The sequence below is a fragment of the Eretmochelys imbricata genome, chromosome 2, assembly GCF_965152235.1.
Source record: "Eretmochelys imbricata isolate rEreImb1 chromosome 2, rEreImb1.hap1, whole genome shotgun sequence".
NCBI lineage: Eukaryota > Metazoa > Chordata > Testudines > Cheloniidae > Eretmochelys > Eretmochelys imbricata.
The window spans coordinates 223,052,589-223,070,560 of NC_135573.1; the positions used below are offsets into that span (position 1 = coordinate 223,052,589).

At 41.7% G+C, this 17,972-nt stretch overlaps 1 protein-coding gene across 5 annotated transcripts in view; it reads right to left on the minus strand.

Moving 5' to 3' along the window:
• Nucleotides 1-1,208: 1,208 nt before the first annotated feature.
• VPS50 (VPS50 subunit of EARP/GARPII complex) overlaps nt 1,209-17,972 on the minus strand; it is a 194,419-nt gene continuing 177,655 nt past the window's right edge. For all 5 annotated transcript variants that reach the window (XM_077808090.1, XM_077808088.1, XM_077808089.1 and 2 more), the window contains 3 exons: nt 15,576-15,697; nt 10,121-10,310; nt 1,209-1,511 (listed from right to left, as the gene is read on the minus strand). In XM_077808090.1, the coding sequence (XP_077664216.1) occupies nt 1,392-1,511; nt 10,121-10,310; nt 15,576-15,697 (432 nt within the window). In that variant the 3' untranslated portion in view covers nt 1,209-1,391. The remainder of the gene's footprint in view (nt 1,512-10,120; nt 10,311-15,575; nt 15,698-17,972) is intronic.

Sequence of the window (17,972 nt, forward strand, 5' to 3'; positions counted from 1 at the left end):
ATTCCTACACAGACGTTTAAACTCTTTTCTTTCCAAAGCAAGGTTAACAATAAAAGTAACATTTAGCTCATATACATTTTCGGACAAAGGTGTCTGACTACGACTGTGCTTCCTATCTACTGACATCCTTGTGTTACAAATTACGGGTTTAACATGAAGTACAAAGTTGAGGCAGAAACTCTGGCCAAAACACATGAAGTAGTGTGTATTAAAATAGAATTCTGCCAAGCCTACAGTTAATACATGGAGTAAAATAATTAGTGATTTAGGACAGAGTTTATTAAGTCTCAGTCTCAGACAAAGATTTTATTCTAGTCAATTTAGTCTCTGTCTTGATTCTTGTATGGCTCCATCCCTACCTGAGCACCTTCCGAGTACATAAGGATTTAGTCAGACAACACCTGTGAGACAGGGGAGTATTCTCATTTTACAGATATGGAAACGGGGGCACAGAAGGGCAGACCATCAGCTGGTATAAATTGTCACAACTTCATTGATGTTCCCGGTGCTATGACAATTTACACAAGATGAGGATCTGCTCCAGAGGGACAGACTTTGACTTGCCCATCATCATCCAGGAAATCCGTGGCAAAGGAGGGAGTAGAACCCAGCTGACCCAAGTGTTTTAGCCAGCACGTCATTCCTCCTACTTCCTAACATTATTGTGTGGGCTGAGGAAGAGGGGGAAAAGGGTTATGAGAGAACTGTACTAATTTTTGTTGTAAACTACATAGTATGTTGTAAAAACTAGCAAAGGAATTCTCACAAATCATTTCATATTAGTGTATAGTATTTATTACCTTCCCATAATTTCTGGTCAATTATTTTGATATGACAATTTTGAAATAAACTTACATTTAAAATCTATACGAAGACTATGGGCTTGATATTACAATATTAATGTGCTGATTTGCCCTCTTAATCCACATACAAGGTTCATCATTAGAAGAGACTGTACATTTTCCTTCACTTTACATGTGTTCATAATAAAACACAAGTTCCAAAGGTGGAAGGGTGTAAGACAAAGAAGAATCACATATTAAGTGGTTCTTTGACCAAAAATGCACCAACTATATATTAAGCCAAGGTGTTTCCTTGTCATCTTGATTTACTTATAGTGTACACTTTTGCAAAATATACAGCTGAACAACTGACACAATAATAGTGTCCTTTTAGTATAGGACATTAACAAAAGAAACAGAAAAGACTAGAGGTTATAAAAGTTATATTTGAGAAAACCACACTGATTCAAAGTGTTTCCAACACAAATAAGAAAGGCCATGCACAATATTTTTGTTAACAGAATGTCTCAGAAGTCCACGAGAGAGTCGTTTGCATGCAGCATATTAACAGAAGTTGGTTCAAATCACAAGAAAAGGAACTTTCCCCAATTATCTTTTAGGTCTGTCTATGTCATCAATTGCTGCTAGCAGTTTCTGTCTTGCTTTTTTGTTGATGTGTGATCCCAGACAAACATTCACCAGATTGGTCAGCTGCTTGGTGGAATATTCCTGGCCGAATAGAGCAGATCATTTTATATCAAACAACCAGACAAAAATATGCAGTTAAATAAAACAAAAATTGATCAGCTTTTCAGTGTATAGAAGCTCTTGGTACACACAAAAAAAAAATAATTAAAGTTGCTAACTTAGCCAGGTCTGGATAATATTCATGTGGTTGTAAACAAAACAGCTAGTGTTTTGCTACATGGCAGATTATAATGGAAAATGCTTACAGTTTAAAAGCGTGTTGGACAGAAAGTAATTCTGTGAATACTTAAACATCTTAAGCCACTTAAAATGTATTTTCCATTCCTTAGAAAAAAATATGCTAACTGGATAAACCTTTAATACAATTGCAACAATTGTCTAAAGAAACAGCGACTAACAAATTAATGACCTGTTTCTTTTGACTTCTCACTTCCACCTGGCTTTTACTTAATATTTTTACCAATAGGATTTCAACATTAGTTTTACTGTATGATAAAGAACAAATTTTAAAAATAATGTAAACATTTTAATAGAATGTTTAACACCTGTAAAAACATCAGATTTGCCAGAATTCCCATTTTGCTGAAAAAGAGACTCCAAAATGTAAGCTCCACCAGCAAATACAAATGAGAATTATTCAATGTAGGTCAACAAATGACTCCTTCCTATTTCTCATAGCTCAAGATATAATGAGGCAAATGCATTGCTTTCACGCAAGTAAAGCAAACTTCCAGCTGGATTCAAAGTAATCCTGAAACATAGATTCAATGTATCATTTCAAAAGACTTTTAATCCTAACAGTGTGTGGCCCCAAACAGTACAGTTATTGATTGTTTAGACTGCAGTAGCGCCCAGTGTGCGCTAGACACTATCCAAACACAGATGAAGAAATAGCTAAGACAGTAATTTGGATTCTGGCTCTGCATTTTGGATGAAGGAAAAAACTATGCTTCTTTTGCCTTTTTTTTTTTCTGCTTTATTACTTTGTCTTAAAAGTCCATTTGCAGAGACGGAGAAACTAAAATTTATAGCTTAATTATAAACATTCGTTTTGGATGATTAATCAGTGCACTTCATGTTCCATGCAACTTCTCAGATGTCTTAAACTTTGTTAAAGGATGGAGGCTAACAGTGAGAAAAAGCTTTCCACAAAACTGACCGATCTCCTTTCCCCTTGTTTCCCAGAGTTCCAACAGCAGCATATAATGGACTTCTTTGCAGGTCATTACCCATTATGCTCCTCCAGCTCACAGTTATTTAAATGCTGTTCTGGTGTGTGAACTATGGAAACTAACGCAAAAAGTCCCAATTTCTCAAATTTCTTTTCTGTGTACCTCATTAGCCAGGATTGTGGAAGATTTTTCAAATATTTTAGTCAACATATGGCAATTTTCTTGTACTTGGATCATAATACTGTACCAGCTTCACCTCCTCAGAATACACTGCTGTCTGTACTAACAAGGCTGTACTGGGCAGGCAGTGTTTGACTGAAACACCCCCAACAATCATGCTGATGATCATGCTTGGAAAGGATTCTGCTCTCTCATTGATGAGCCAACCTCAGCTCATTAACCCACTTAGACATAAGAGTGGCTCTTTGAAGGGATGGCTGTTGTACAGTATTTCGGACAGAGCTCCAACAGGCTTAAAGGAGTGTACAGTTATATAACTGGCCTGAGAAAAGACTACTTACACTCAAAAGTCATTACTTACAGTATTAGATAGAGAAATTCTGAAGAAATGTTGGACTCTCAGTCTGTCAAGAATTAGCGACTGAAAAGTCCTAGAGTAACAGCCGTGTTAGTCTCTATTCGCAAAAAGAAAAGGAGTACTTGCGGCATCTTAGAGACTAACCAATTTATTTGAGCATAAGCTTTCGTGAGCTACAGCTCATTTCATCGGATGCATACTGTGGAAAGTGTAGAAGATCTTTTTATACACACAAAGCATGAAAAAATACCTCCCCCCACCCCACTCTCCTGCTGGTAATAGCTTATCTAAAGTGATCACTCTCCTTACAATGTATATGATAATCAAGGTGGGCCATTTCCAGCACAAATCCAGGGTTTAACAAGATCGTCTGAGGAGGGGGGGAGTAGGAAAAAACAAGGGGAAATAGGTTACCTTACATAATGACTTAGCCACTCCCAGTCTCTATTTAAGCCTAAGTTAATTGTATCCAATTTGCAAATGAATTCCAATTCAACAGTCTCTCGCTGGAGTCTGGTTTTGGAGTTTTTTTGTTGTAATATCGCAACTTTCATGTCTGTAATAGCGTGACCAGAGAGATTGAAGTGTTCTCCGACTGGTTTATGAATGTTATAATTCTTGACATCTGATTTGTGTCCATTTATTCTTTTACGTAGAGACTGTCCAGTTTGACCAATGTACATGGCAGAGGGGCATTGCTGGCACATGATGGCATATATCACATTGGTGGATGTGCAGGTGAACGAGCCTCTGATAGTGTGGCTGATGTTATTAGGCCCTGTGATGGTGTCCCCTGAATAGATATGTGGGCACAGTTGCAAGGATAGGTTCCTGGGTTAGTGGTTCTGTTGTGTAATATGTGGTTGCTGGTGACTATTTGCTCATTACCCTCTGATCCCACTGAGAGTTACCAAAAGAAACTATAGCATTTGCTCAAGAAACTCCCTGAAAAAGCACAAGATCAAATCCGCACAGACACACCCCGGAACTCCGACCTGGGATATTCTATCTACTACCCAAGATCCATAAACCTGGAAATCCTGGGCGTGCCATCATCTCAGGCATTAACACCCGGACAGCAGGATTGTCTGGCTATGTAGACTCCCTCCTCAGGCCCTACGCTACCAGCACTCCCACCTACCTTCGAGACACCACTGACTTCCTGAGGAAACTACAATCCATCGGTGATCTTCCTGATAACACCATTCTGGCCACTATGGATGTAGAAGCCCTCTACACCAATATTCCACACAAAGATGGACTACAAGCCGTCAAGAACACTATCCCTGATAATGTCATGGCTAACCTGGAGGCTGAACTTTGTGACTTTGTCCTTACCCATAACTATTTCATATTTGGGGACAATGTATACCTTCAAATCAGCAGCACTGCTATGGGTACCCGCAGTATGCCAACATGCCCCACAGTATGCCCCACAGTATGCCAACATTTTTATGGCTGACTTAGAACAACGCTTCCTCAGCTCTCGTCCCCTAATGCCCTTACTCTACTTGCGCTATATTGATGACATCTTCATCATCTGGACCCATGGAAAAGAAGCCCTTGAGGAATTCCACCGTGATTTCAACAATTTCCATCCCATCATCAACCTCAGCCTGGTCCAGTCCACACAAGAGATCCACTTCCTGGACACTACAGTGCTAATAAACGATGGTCACATAAACACCACCCTATACCGGAAACCTACTGACCGCTATTACTAGCTACATGCCTCCAGCTTTTACCCTGACCAAACGATCCATTGTCTACAGCCAAGCTCTGAGATACAACCACATTTGCTCCAACCCCTCAGACAGAGACAAACATCTACAAGATCTCTATCAAGCATTCTTACAACTACAATACCCACCTGTGGAAGTGAAGAAACAGATTGATAGAGCCAGAAGAGTTCCCAGAAGTCACCTACTACAGGACAGGCCTAACAAAGAAAATAACAGAACGCCACTAGCCGTCACCTTCAGCCCCCAACTAAAACCCCTCCAACGCATTATTAAGGATCTACAACCTATCCTGAAGGATGACCCAACACTCTCACAAATCTTGAGAGACAGGCCAGTCCTTGCCTACAGCCCCCCAACCTGAAGCAAATACTCACCAGCAACCACATACCACACAACAGAACCACTAACCCAGGAACCTATCCTTGCAACAAAGCCCGTTACCAAATGTGCCCACATATCTATTCAGGGGACACCATCACAGGGCCTAATAACATCAGCCACACTATCAGAGGCTCGTTCACCTGCACAGCCACCAATGTGATATATGCCATCATGTGCCAGCAATGTCCCTCTGCCATGTACATTGGTCAAACTGGACAGTCTCTACGTAAAAGAATAAATGGACACAAATCAGATGTCAAGAATTATAACATTCATAAACCAGTTGGAGAACACTTCAATCTCTCTGGTCACGCAATTACAGACATGAAAGTTGCGATATTACAACAAAAAAACTTCAAAACCAGACTCCAGCGAGAGACTGTTGAATTGGAATTCATTTGCAAATTGGATACAATTAACTTAGGCTTGAATAGAGACTGGGAGTGGCTAAGTCATTATGCAAGGTAACCTATTTCCCCTTGTTTTTTCCTACCCCCCCCCCTCAGATATTCTTGTTAAACTCTGGATTTGTGCTGGAAATGGCCCACCTTGATTATCATACACATTGTAAGGAGAGTGATCACTTTAGATAAGCTATTACCAACAGGAGAGTGGGTTTGGGGGGAGGTGGGGGAGGAGAAAACCTGGATTTGTGCTGGAAATGGCCCAACTTGATTATCATATACATTGTAAGGAGAGTGATCACTTTAGATAAGCTATTACCAGCAGGAGAGTGGGGTGGGGGGAGGTATTTTTTCATGCTTTGTGTGTATAAAAAGATCTTCTACACTTTCCACAGTATGCATCCGATGAAATGAGCTGTAGCTCACGAAAGCTTATGCTCAAATAAATTGGTTAGTCTCTAAGGTGCCGCAAGTACTCCTTTTCTTCTTGAAAAGTCCTAGTAGATCATCCAGTCCATCCTCCCCTGCCAGGGCTGGTCTGTCCTCTAGCATACTTCTATTAGTGTATTGTCTGGTCTGGTTATAAATGCTCCAAATGAAGGAGGAGTTCTCAGCCCTTCCCACGGAAGTATTATACAACTTTTAGATTTTTCAGGAAGATTATCCGGATATTCAGCCCAAGTTTTCCCTTTCTTAATTGTATCCTTACTTCTACATATACACCTTATACCTCTCTCAGCATTTCCTCTCCTTCCTTCCTGTTCTGACCCTTGAAATATTTTAGACTTATGCTGTCGCTATTTAGCCCACCAACCATATTTCATTATTCAGTGCTTTCTAAGAAGCCCCTCCAGTCCTCTTGATCCATCCATCAACTGTCTTTGTTACAACTGTTCATGGAGTACTGCTGTCAAAGTAGCAGACTCAAAGGAAAAGGAAAGAGCTGTTCCTGACTGGCTGTTACATCCCTGTCAAGTGAACACAGAGTGCTATATAGGGAGACCACTCATCTGCCCTACAGTCTTCTTGTGCGGAAGTACCAAAGGATTTTATTTTGTTGTCCATTGTAGCCGGTTAGGAGCGCTTCAAACTACAACCATCAAGATGACCCCATTTCAGTTGGTGAAGGCCGCCACTAGGTCCACTGTGGTGGAGACTGTCAATGTCCCCTTAAGGTCGACAGGGGACTATTATTCTTGAAAAGGCCACTGTGAGACCTTTGTTCAGGAATCCAACTCTTCATGTTGACAGGTTTGCTAACTACTGACCAAGCTATTCCTAACTCCTGTTTTTTGTAAAGGTTATTGAGCATGTGCTGGAGAGACAACTTAGGCAGTTTGTGGCGTCCTCAGAGGTCCTAGACACTGGTTCAATAGGTTTTAGATCTGGGTTTGGGGTAGGAACCACACTGGTAGTATTATCTGGCCTTCTCTGTCTAACAATGGATAGAGAGAAAACGTTTATACACACACTCTTAAACTTAACTGCCACCTGGGACACCACTGATTAGAAGGAGTTTTTTATGCACCTGTGGACTGTGTTGCTTGAGCGTCTCTTATCTCTCTGCTCCCCTTTTTTCGGTCTGCTACAATCTAGACCTCAATCTTTTGGCTAACACCTGCAGCATCCATATGTTCTCCACAGCATTTGGAGAGCAGAGGATTGAGGGCAAGAAGTGATTTCATTATTATTATTATTATTATTATGCTTGTTGTGGAGGGCTTTAATTCTTACACCTAATTGCTTATGCCACCCTAACAGTAAATGCACACATTTACCAATCTATTAGTGTAATTTTCACAATAAATAGCTTAGGTAAGCGCACTGAGAGGGTGGCACAGACACTTATTTTATTATTAGGTTTAGCATACATAAACAAGAAACATGTATTCAGTGCTGCTGGGGTGTCTCTAATTTGCAGGTGATATTCTGTTCTACTTCTCTATTTTATTGGACTCAGAGCAGCTGGTTAGCTTACCAAATCTTGCCAGCATCAGGTCTTGAATAAGGCTGAGCTGTTGGTTGTTAGTTTTGCTTATATTAGGCTTACACAGTAGGCCCCAGTCAGGGTCCCATTGTGCACAAACACGTATTAACTAGACAGTCCATGATCTAAAGAGCTTAACATTTTAGGGCTATCGACTAATTGCAGTTAACTCATGGGATTAACTCAAAAAAATTGTCGTTAAAAAAATGTATTGCGATTAATCGCAGTTTTAATCGCACTGTTAAACAATGGAATACCAATTGAAATTTATTAAATATTTTGGATGTTTTTCTACATTTTCATATATATTGTATTCTGTGTTGTAATTGAAATCAAAGTGTATATTATTTTTATTAGAAATATTTGCACTGTAAAAATGCTAAACAAAGGAAATAGTATTTTTCAATTCACCTCATATAAGTATTGTAGTGCAATCTCTTTGTCCTGAAATTGAAACTTACAAATGTAGATTTTGTTGTTACATAACTACACTCAAAAACAAAACAATGTAAAATTTCAGAGCCTACAAGTCTACTCAGTCCTACTTCTTGTTCAGCCAATCGCTAAGCCAAACAAGTTTGTTTACATTTACAGGAGATATTGCTGCCCTCTTCTTATTTACAATGTCACCAGAAAATAAGAACAGGCATTTGCATGGCACTTTTGTACCTGGCATTGCAAGGTATATATGTGCCACATATGCTGAACATTTGTATGCTCCTTCATGCTTCGGCCACCATTCTAGAGCACATGCTTCCATGCTGATGACACTCATTACAAAAATAATGCGTTAATTAAATTTGTAACTAAACTCCTTGTGGGATAATTTTATGTCCCCTGACCTGTTTTACGCACATTCTGCCATATATTTGATGTTATAGCAGTCTCAGATGATGACCCAGCACATGTTCATTTTAAGAACACTTTCACTGCAGATTTGACAAAACGCAAAGAAGGTACCAATGTGAGATTTCTAACGATAGCTACAGCACTCGACCCAAAGTTTAAGAATCTGAAGAGCCTTCCAAAATCTGAGAGGGATGAGATGTGGAGCATGCTTTCAGAAATCTTAAAAGAGCAACACTCCCATGTGGAAACTACAGAACCCGAACTACCAAAAAAGAAAATCAACCTTCTGCTGGTGGCATCTGACTCAGATAATGAAAATGAACATGTGTCGGTCCGTACTGCTTTGGATTGTCATCAAGCAGAACACGTCATCAGCATGGACACATGTACCCTGGAATGGTGGTTGAAGCATGAAGGGACATATGAATCTTAAGCGCATCTGGCACGTAAATATCTTGCAATGCCAGCTACAACAGTCCCATGAGAAAGCCTGTTCTCACTTTCAGGTGGCATTATAAACAAAAAGCGGACAGCTTTATCTACTACAAATGTAAACAAACTTGTTTGTCTGAGCAACTGGCTAAAGAAAAAGTAAGACTGAGTGGACTTGCAGGCTCTAAAATTTGACATTGTTTTATTTTTGAACGCAGTGGGGTTTTTTTTACATAATTCTACATTTGTAAGTTCAACTTTCATGATAAAGAGATTGAACTACAGTACTTGTATTAGGTGAGTTGAAAAAAACTATTCATTTTTATTTTTTACAGTGCAAATACTTGTAATAAAAAATAAATATGAAGTGAGCTCTGTACACTTTGTATTTTGTGTTCTAATTGAATTCAATATATTTGAAAATGTAGAATGCGTCCAGAATATTTAAATGAATGGTATTCTATTGTTTAACAATGCGATTAATCACGATTAATTTTTTTAATCGCTTGACAGTCCTACTTAAAATATAGGCTAATCAGAAGATGCAAGAGGGAGATGAAACTATCAAATGGGAAGGGGAAGGAAGGACAGAGGATGAATTAATAATGAGCGAGCACATATCCGTATAGATTAGCTGTGTGCACAATGAAGCTCACCACCTGCCAGGCTGTTACCAATGCAATGGCAGGATTCTGTAGACATCCCAGCACAAATTAGTTATAAGGAAGGACTTGGAAAATGATAAAGTAGACTGATGAGGGTTCCCCCCCACCCAAGGTACTCTGGTGCCATGTATAAAAGATTAACAGCAAATCTTCACTTAATAAGCTAGATATTTGTTTGGTACACACCATTATGAGACATGGATAGATCTTCCATATTTTCTCTCTGTGAAAATGCATTTGTATGTATTAAAGGCTTATAATGGAAAATTATGGCACCTTAGGTACAAAAAATGATTGAAGCATGTTTGGTGATCCATGTGTGCAATGGAAAAATCAGTAGCCATGTACATATTACACACACACTATAGCACTGAAAGAGTGTATTGTTATTAATGTGATACCATCATCATGAAAAAAATCCTCTTGATAAAAAAAGAAAGTATCAAAATTCAACTCTTACCCTGTGCTCCTTGATCCAGCGCTCCATGTCATTTTCAGTCAGATAGTAAGCTTTAATGTAGGTCTCCACAAATTCCTTATCCGGAATAGGCCTAATGTCTGTTAGCTTTTCTAGCTTCATTAAAAACTGCTGGAAGTCCAATTGCATCAGGGCACGCCCTTCATTGCTACACTTCTTGACATTGGCATAACTAAAATGGGTAACAAGTGAAGAGAAATGACTAAAAGAAAGTGAACAACATCTGTGAGATAAGTGGGATTCATTTGTATCTTAGGCCTTAAAACTATAAGGATGCATATAATTAGGTGAACCTGAGGGCTAAGAGTTCACTCCCTCACTCTTCCAGATGCAAAATTATTCTCACTGTTTATTATTTGTATTACCATTGCACCTAGGAGTCCCTCCCACTCACGGACCCCTGTGCTGTACAAACAGAACAAAAAGACAGTCCCTGCCCCAAAGAATTTACAGTCCAAATATAAGACAAGAGACAACAGGTGGCTAAAGAGAGAAAGAGGAGTCCCAGGAAACAATGAAACAGCATTGGTCAGCAAGACAGGCAGTCTTGAACAGCCTAACTGTTGTCAACGTTTTTTTTAGGCATCATGGCAACAACAACAAAAAAGTTTTAAGGAGAAATTTGGAGGAGGATAATGTGGTAGCATCAGAGACATTTACAGAGAGCTCCTCCCAAACGTGAAGGGCAACATGGGATAAACCGCAAAGGTGCTTGTCTGACAATTTGACAAGTGGGTGATGGAGGCTGGCACTGTGGGCCAATCAGAGGCAAGAGTCAACATTTTCATATTGAATGAGAGATGACAGGTAGGGTAGGGATAGGTCATGACAGGCCTTGAAAGTGAAAACAAACAGCTTACGTTTGATGCAATAGAGAAGGGAAGAGGCAACCAGAGGAGGGATTCAAAGAGAAGATGACATAGTCAAAGTGACAGGCTAGGAAAATGATCTTTGCAGCATCAATATAAATGGATTCAAGATGGGCAAGACTACAGCATGTTTGTAATTTGAAGTGAAGAGACAGCGGAGACTAAGAGGTTAAGGAGAAGACTAAGGGATAGGTTGAGAGTGGGTGCAAAGGAGATGGGTTGAGGATGGCATCACTGGGGCAAGTGGAGGATATTAGAGGATGAGAACAGACAAGAAACTTCTACTTTTCTCCTGTCACATATGCAGGAGAGCATCATAGGAGTAGAAGGGGGAAAAGAAGGAAAGGAAAGGTCATGTCATTCTCTGTCAATTTTCTCTTGGAAAAAATCAGTAGGATCCTGTGCAGAAAGAGAAGTGGCGGCAGAGGGAGGGGACAATTTGAGGAGTGAATCAAAGGTGGTGAAAATGCAGCTGGGATTGTAGGTGTGGGGTTCAATTAATTGGGAGAAATAAAGCTGTTTAGCAAGGAAGATGGCAGACCTGAAGGACGAGAGAATGAATTTGCAGTGGAAGAAATCAGCCTTTCACAGGATTTCTGCAAGAGATGCTCAGCAGCATGGGGGCAGGAAGGGAGGAAGCGGATACTGGGAATGATCCAAGGCTGGGGGTTGGCAGCGAAGACCTTGTGATGGGAGAGGAGGGCAGAAGAGTTATAGTGCAGGACACGAAAGCATGGAGAGAATCAAGTCATATTGATATAACAAAGGGAAGGAGAGGGTGGAGAGCAGATGAGACATCATCAGTGCTGATGGACTGGAGTCATGGAAAGATTGAATGAGAGGGCATGAGGGTGAGGCTGATGGGCAATGCTGAAAGAGGCCACGTAATAGTCAAAGAGGGGACGACCAAGTCAAGTGAAAAGAAAAGGAGTACTTGTGGCACCTTAGAGACTAACCAATTTATTTGAGCATAAGCTTTCGTGAGCTACAGCTCACTTCATCGGATGCATACTGTGGAAACTGCAGAAGACATTATATACACAGAGACCATGAAACAATACCTCCTCCCACCCCAATCTCCTGCTGGTAATAGCTCATCCAAAGTGACCACTCTCCTTACAATGTGCATGATAATCAAGGTGGGCCATTTCCAGCACAAATCCAGGTTTTCTCACCCCCCCCCCCCCCACACACACACACAAACTCACTCCTGCTGGTAATAGCTCATCCAAACTGACCACTCTCCTTACAATGTGTATGATAATCAAGGTGGGCCATTTCCAGCATAAATCCAAGTTTAACCAGAACGTCTGGGGGGAGAGGGGGAGGAAAAAACAAGGGGAAAAGGCTACCTTGCATAATGACTTAGCCACTCCCAGTCTCTATTTAAGCCTAAATTAATAGTATCCAATTCGCAAATGAATTCCAATTCAGCAGTTTCTCGCTGGAGTCTGGATTGAAGTTTTTTTGTTGTAAGATAGCGACCTTCATGTCTGTGATTGCGTGACCAGAGAGACTGAAGTGTTCTCCGACTGGTTTATGAATGTTATAATTCTTGACATCTGATTTGTGTCCATTTATTCTTTTACGTAGAGACTGTCCAGTTTGACCAATGTACATGGCAGAGGGGCATTGCTGGCACATGATGGCATATATCACCACATTTGCTCCAACCCCTCAGACAGAGACAAACACCTACAAGATCTCTATCAAGCACTCTTACAACTACAATACCCACCTGTGAAAGTGAAGAAACAGATTGATAGAGCCAGAAGAGTTCCCAGAAGTCACCTACTACAGGACAGGCCTAACAAAGAAAACAACAGAACGCCACTAGCCGTCACCTTCAGCCCCCAACTAAAACCCCTCCAACGCATTATTAAGGATCTACAACCTATCCTGAAGGATGACCCAACACTCTCACAAATCTTGGGAGACAGGCCAGTCCTTGCCTACAGACAGCCCCCCAACCTGAAGCAAATACTCACCAACAACCACATACCACACAACAGAACCACTAACCCAGGAACCTATCCTTGCAACAAAGCCCGTTGCCAACTGTGCCCACATATCTATTCAGGGAATACCATCACAGGGCCTAATAACATCAGCCACACTATCAGAGGCTCGTTCACCTGCACATCCACCAATGTGATATATGCCATCATGTGCCAGCAATGCCCCTCTGCCATGTACATTGGTCAAACTGGACAGTCTCTACGTAAAAGAATAAATGGACACAAATCAGATGTCAAGAATTATAACATTCATAAACCAGTTGGAGAACACTTCAATTTCTCTGGTCACGCAATTACAGACATGAAGGTCGCTATCTTACAACAAAAAAACTTCAATCCAGACTCCAGCGAGAAACTGCTGAATTGGAATTCATTTGCAAATTGGATACTATTAATTTAGGCTGAAATAGAGACTGGGAGTGGCTAAGTCATTATGCAAGGTAGCCTATTTCCCCTTGTTTTTTCCTCTCCCCCCTCTCCCCCCAGACGTTCTGGTTAAACTTGGATTTATGCTGGAAATGGCCCACCTTGATTATCATACACATTGTAAGGAGAGTGGTCAGTTTGGATGAGCTATTACCAGCAGGAGAGTGAGTTTGTGTGTGGGGGGGGGGGGGGGAGAGAAAGCCTGGATTTGTGCTGGAAATGGCCCACCTTGATTATGATGCACATTGTAGGGAGAGTGGTCACTTTGGATAAGCTATTACCAGCAGGAGAGTGGGGTGGGAGAAGGTATTGTTTCATGGTCTCTGTGTATATAATGTCTTCTGCAGTTTCCACAGTATGCATCCGATGAAGTGAGCTGTAGCTCACGAAAGCTTATGCTCAAATAAATTGGTTAGTCTCTAAGGTGCCACAAGTACTCCTTTTCTTTTTGCGAATACAGACTAACACGGCTGTTACTCTGAAACAAGTCAAGTGAATGGCTTTTTGGTGAATGGGAGAGTTGAAGCAGGGCTGCAGGCCAAATGAGGAGGTGAGGGTGAGGAGATGTATAGCTAAGGGGTCAGACGGGTCATTAACATGGAAGCTGAAGTCACAGAGGATCAGTATAGGAGATTACGAGAAGAGAGAGCGAGCATCAGGAGCTGAAATCAGGAAGAACAATTGATGGGGAGAAGCTGGGTGGGCACTAGTGTAGGCCTGGCAGCAACATGGAGGGGTAGAGGAGAGACGAGGTGGATGCAGTGGTGTTCAAAAGAGGAGAAAGAGTTGAGGGAGGAGAAAGGGAGGGATTGGAAGCAGCAAGAAAGGGAATGGTGAGGGCCAATATTCCCATCGCAGTCTCGTTCAAGGTAAGGAGTGAGAGAGAAGAAAGGGCCTCTGTAAGAGATGGCACCTGAAGAAGCAATGTCAGATGTAGGTATCCAGGTCTCTGTAAAAGCCAAGAGATAGAGGGAGCAGGATTATGATGGCTGTGATTTTTTTAGAGCTGGAGTGGATGTTCCAGAGACAGCAAGAGAAGGGGAAGACAGAGGAGGATGGACATTCAGATAGGATGGTTGGTATGAGGAGAGCTGTTGTGGTGGTGGTGGTGGCGGCTATGGGTTGGAAGTGGAGAGGGTGGGTAAAGAGGTAAGGGCAGGGTTTGGGTAAATGTCACCAGAGGTGAAGAGGAGGAGGATGCAGATGTGGGATCTAGGCTTATGCTGGCAGGAGACGAAAGATCAAGTTGAAAAGGGAAAAAGGAGTGGGCTGAGGTGATTGGAACTCTAAACGTGTGAGGGTAATGAGGAAGGAAGATAGAGCGAGCGGGAAGGAAGGAGAAGGAGGAAGTAGGAGGATGGCAGATATCATGATGCAGAAGAGAGGTGTGGTGAGAGCCACTGGTGAGTGGACAAGAACAAACAAACAAATAACAAAATGTCAGAACACATGCTGCTGAGCACAAACTGGCTGCCCCCAGTATTGGCAGAACCCTCCATTCACAGTCCCTGTTGGGACTGTTGGGGGTATGGCTGAGCCCCACGCTTGTTTTCCTATCTCTCCCTACCACAAACAATAGTGGGTGAATGGGCTGGAAGCTTCCTGCTCCCTCGCATCTTAGTGGTACTGCTAGGCTGTTCTTCAGGATGGAACTCCATGTTAGCAAGTCTCCATGCCCTTCCTGGCAAGGGCATCATCAGACAGAAGCACGGTAATCTAGCTACCATTATATCATATATTTGTATTAGATTCTGTTCTGTGTTGATCTCTTCTCCTTACTACTTCGTTGAAGTATGGTCCACTAAAGACTGTAAGGTATTTAAGAAAAGGATGTGTCTTATTTTATGTCCACACTTTTGGGCACTATACAGTGTCAATCATCAGTAATAGCCATGTGTCTGCACACCCCCACCCCGTTAGTATATTTTAGGGCCCAACCCCATAATGAATTCCATGTAGGCAAGCTCCTGTGCCTGTGAAGATCCTCGCTGACATCAGGTGCAAGAGTCCACCAAAGTGGAGTTCACTGCTTTATGGAATCTAAGGCCCTCACCTTACAAACATTGCCATTAAAGAAATATTTACTGAAGACTAACTTTACAGAGGCATTTGTAGACCACTTACCCTTCCACAATAGTTCTATTGGCTAGTCGGATACAATGCTCCCAAAGAATATTTGACACTGGCAATGGAATACGGACTCTTTTAGATACCTCATTCAACCTTCTGTTAAACTGTTCAAATTCCTGGTGAAATAAAAATAATACATTATTCCATGAGCATAAAAGAATGATTACATGTACACTTACCTAGCGAGGAGGAAAAGATGCAGAGAGATGAACCAGAAAAGGTGTGTAAGAGAGCAAAACAAAAGGCGCTTAAAGTAAAAAGGTTACAGGGATAAAGAGGTGGGATCTGAGTTACTACAGAAAAATTTTCCTGGGTATCTGGCTGGTGAATCTTGCCCATATGCTCAGGGTTTAGCTGATTGCCATATTTGGGGTCAGGAAGGAATTTTCCTCCAGGGCAGATTAGAAGAGGCCCTGGAGGTTTTTCGCCTTCCTCTGTAGCATGGGGCACGGGTCACTTGCTGGAGGATTCTCCGCTCCTTGAAGTCTTTAAACTACGATTTGAGGACTTCAATAGCTCAGACATAGGTGAGAGGTTTTTCGCAGGAGTGGGAGGGTGAGATTCTTTAGCCTGCGTTGTACAGGAGGTCAGACTAGATGATCATAATGGTCCCTTCTGACCTTAATATCTATGAATAATAGTAAGCAAGATTGAGAGCATACCAATTTCTATTCATCTACTGATGAATCATTTACAGTATTATTTCTTAGATATCTAAGTGTGGATTTAGTTGCATCCGACGAAGTGAGCTGTAGCTCACGAAAGCTTATGCTCAAATAAATTGGTTAGTCTCTAAGGTGCCACAAGTACTCCTTTTCTTTTTGCGAATACAGACTAACATGGCTGTTACTCTGAAACCTGAAATGTAAAAATGTTGGCCCTAATATTATGAAATCCAACCTATAACCAGTGAAAAAAAATCCAGTGATGATTCATTTATTCCCAATCAACTACCTGTGTTATCTAACTCTGCAAGAGTAGCAAGGAAATTAAATAGTTTTCTCCATTCATAGGGAACCTTTAATGCCAGATAATTCCAAATTACTTTAATAGTTACACCCATCCAGGACTATGATACCCACAGTATTCTTACAATACCCACATATAATACCCACAGTATTCTTGCCAGCAAATTAAAGAACTATGGGCTGGATGAATGGACGATAAGGTGGATAGAAAGCTTGTTAGATTGTCGAGCTCAACGGGTATTGATCAATGGCTCTATGTCTAGTTGGCAGCCGGTATCTAGCAGAGTGCCCCAAGGGTCGGTTCTGTTCAATATCTTCTTTAATGATCTGGAGGATGGCATGGATTGCACCCTCACCAAGTTTGCAGATGACACTAAACTGGGAGGAGCGGTAGATACGCTGGAGGATAGTGATAGGATACAGAGGGACCTAGAACTTAGAGGATTGGGCCAAAAGAAATCTGATGAGATTCAACAAGGACAAGTGCAGAGTCCTGCACTTAGGACGGAAGAACCCCATGCACCGCTACAGACTAGGGACCGAATGGCTCAGCAGCAGTTCTGCAGAAAAGGACCTAGGGGTTACAGTGGACGAGAAGCTGGATATGAGTCAATAGCGTGCCCTTGTTGCCAAGAAGGCCAATAGCATTTTGGGCTGTGTAAGTAGGGGTATTGCCAGCAGATCGAGGGACGTGATCGTTCCCCTCTATTTGACATTGGTGAGGCCTCATCTGGAGTACTGTGTCCAGTTTTGGGCCCCACACAACAAGAAGGATGTGGAAAAATTGGAAAACGTCCAGCGGAGGGCAACAAAAATGATTAGACGGCTGGCGCACATGACTTTCAAGGAGAGGCTGAGGGAACTTGGATTGTTTAGCCTGCAGAAGAGATGAATGAGGGGGGATTTGATAGCTGCTTTCAACTACCTGAAGGGGGGTTCCAAAGAGGATGGATCTAGACTGTTCTCAGTGGTAGCAGATGACAGAACAAGGAGTAATGGTCTCAAGTCGCAATGGGGGACGTTTACGTTGGATGTTAGGAAAAACTTTTTCACTAGGAGGGTGGTGAAACACTGGAATGCGTTACCTAGGGAGGTGGTGGAATCTCCTTCCTTAGAGGTTTTCAAGGTCAGGCTTGACAAAGCCCTGGCTGGGATGATTTAGTTGGGGATTGGTCCTGCTTTGAGCAGGGGGTTGGACTAGATGACCTCCTGAGGTCCCTTCCAACCCTGATATTCTATGATCATCATTCACCATGGAAGTGAAACCAACCCTGGGGACCATGCTAACTGTAACAGCACACGGCAACACTATGTAACAGTTTAAGTTGGTAAATATAGAACACCGTACCAAACTGAAAATACAATGAAATGCTGCTCCAGGTAATTCATTCAGTCCAGACAATTTCAGCTATGACTCATAGTA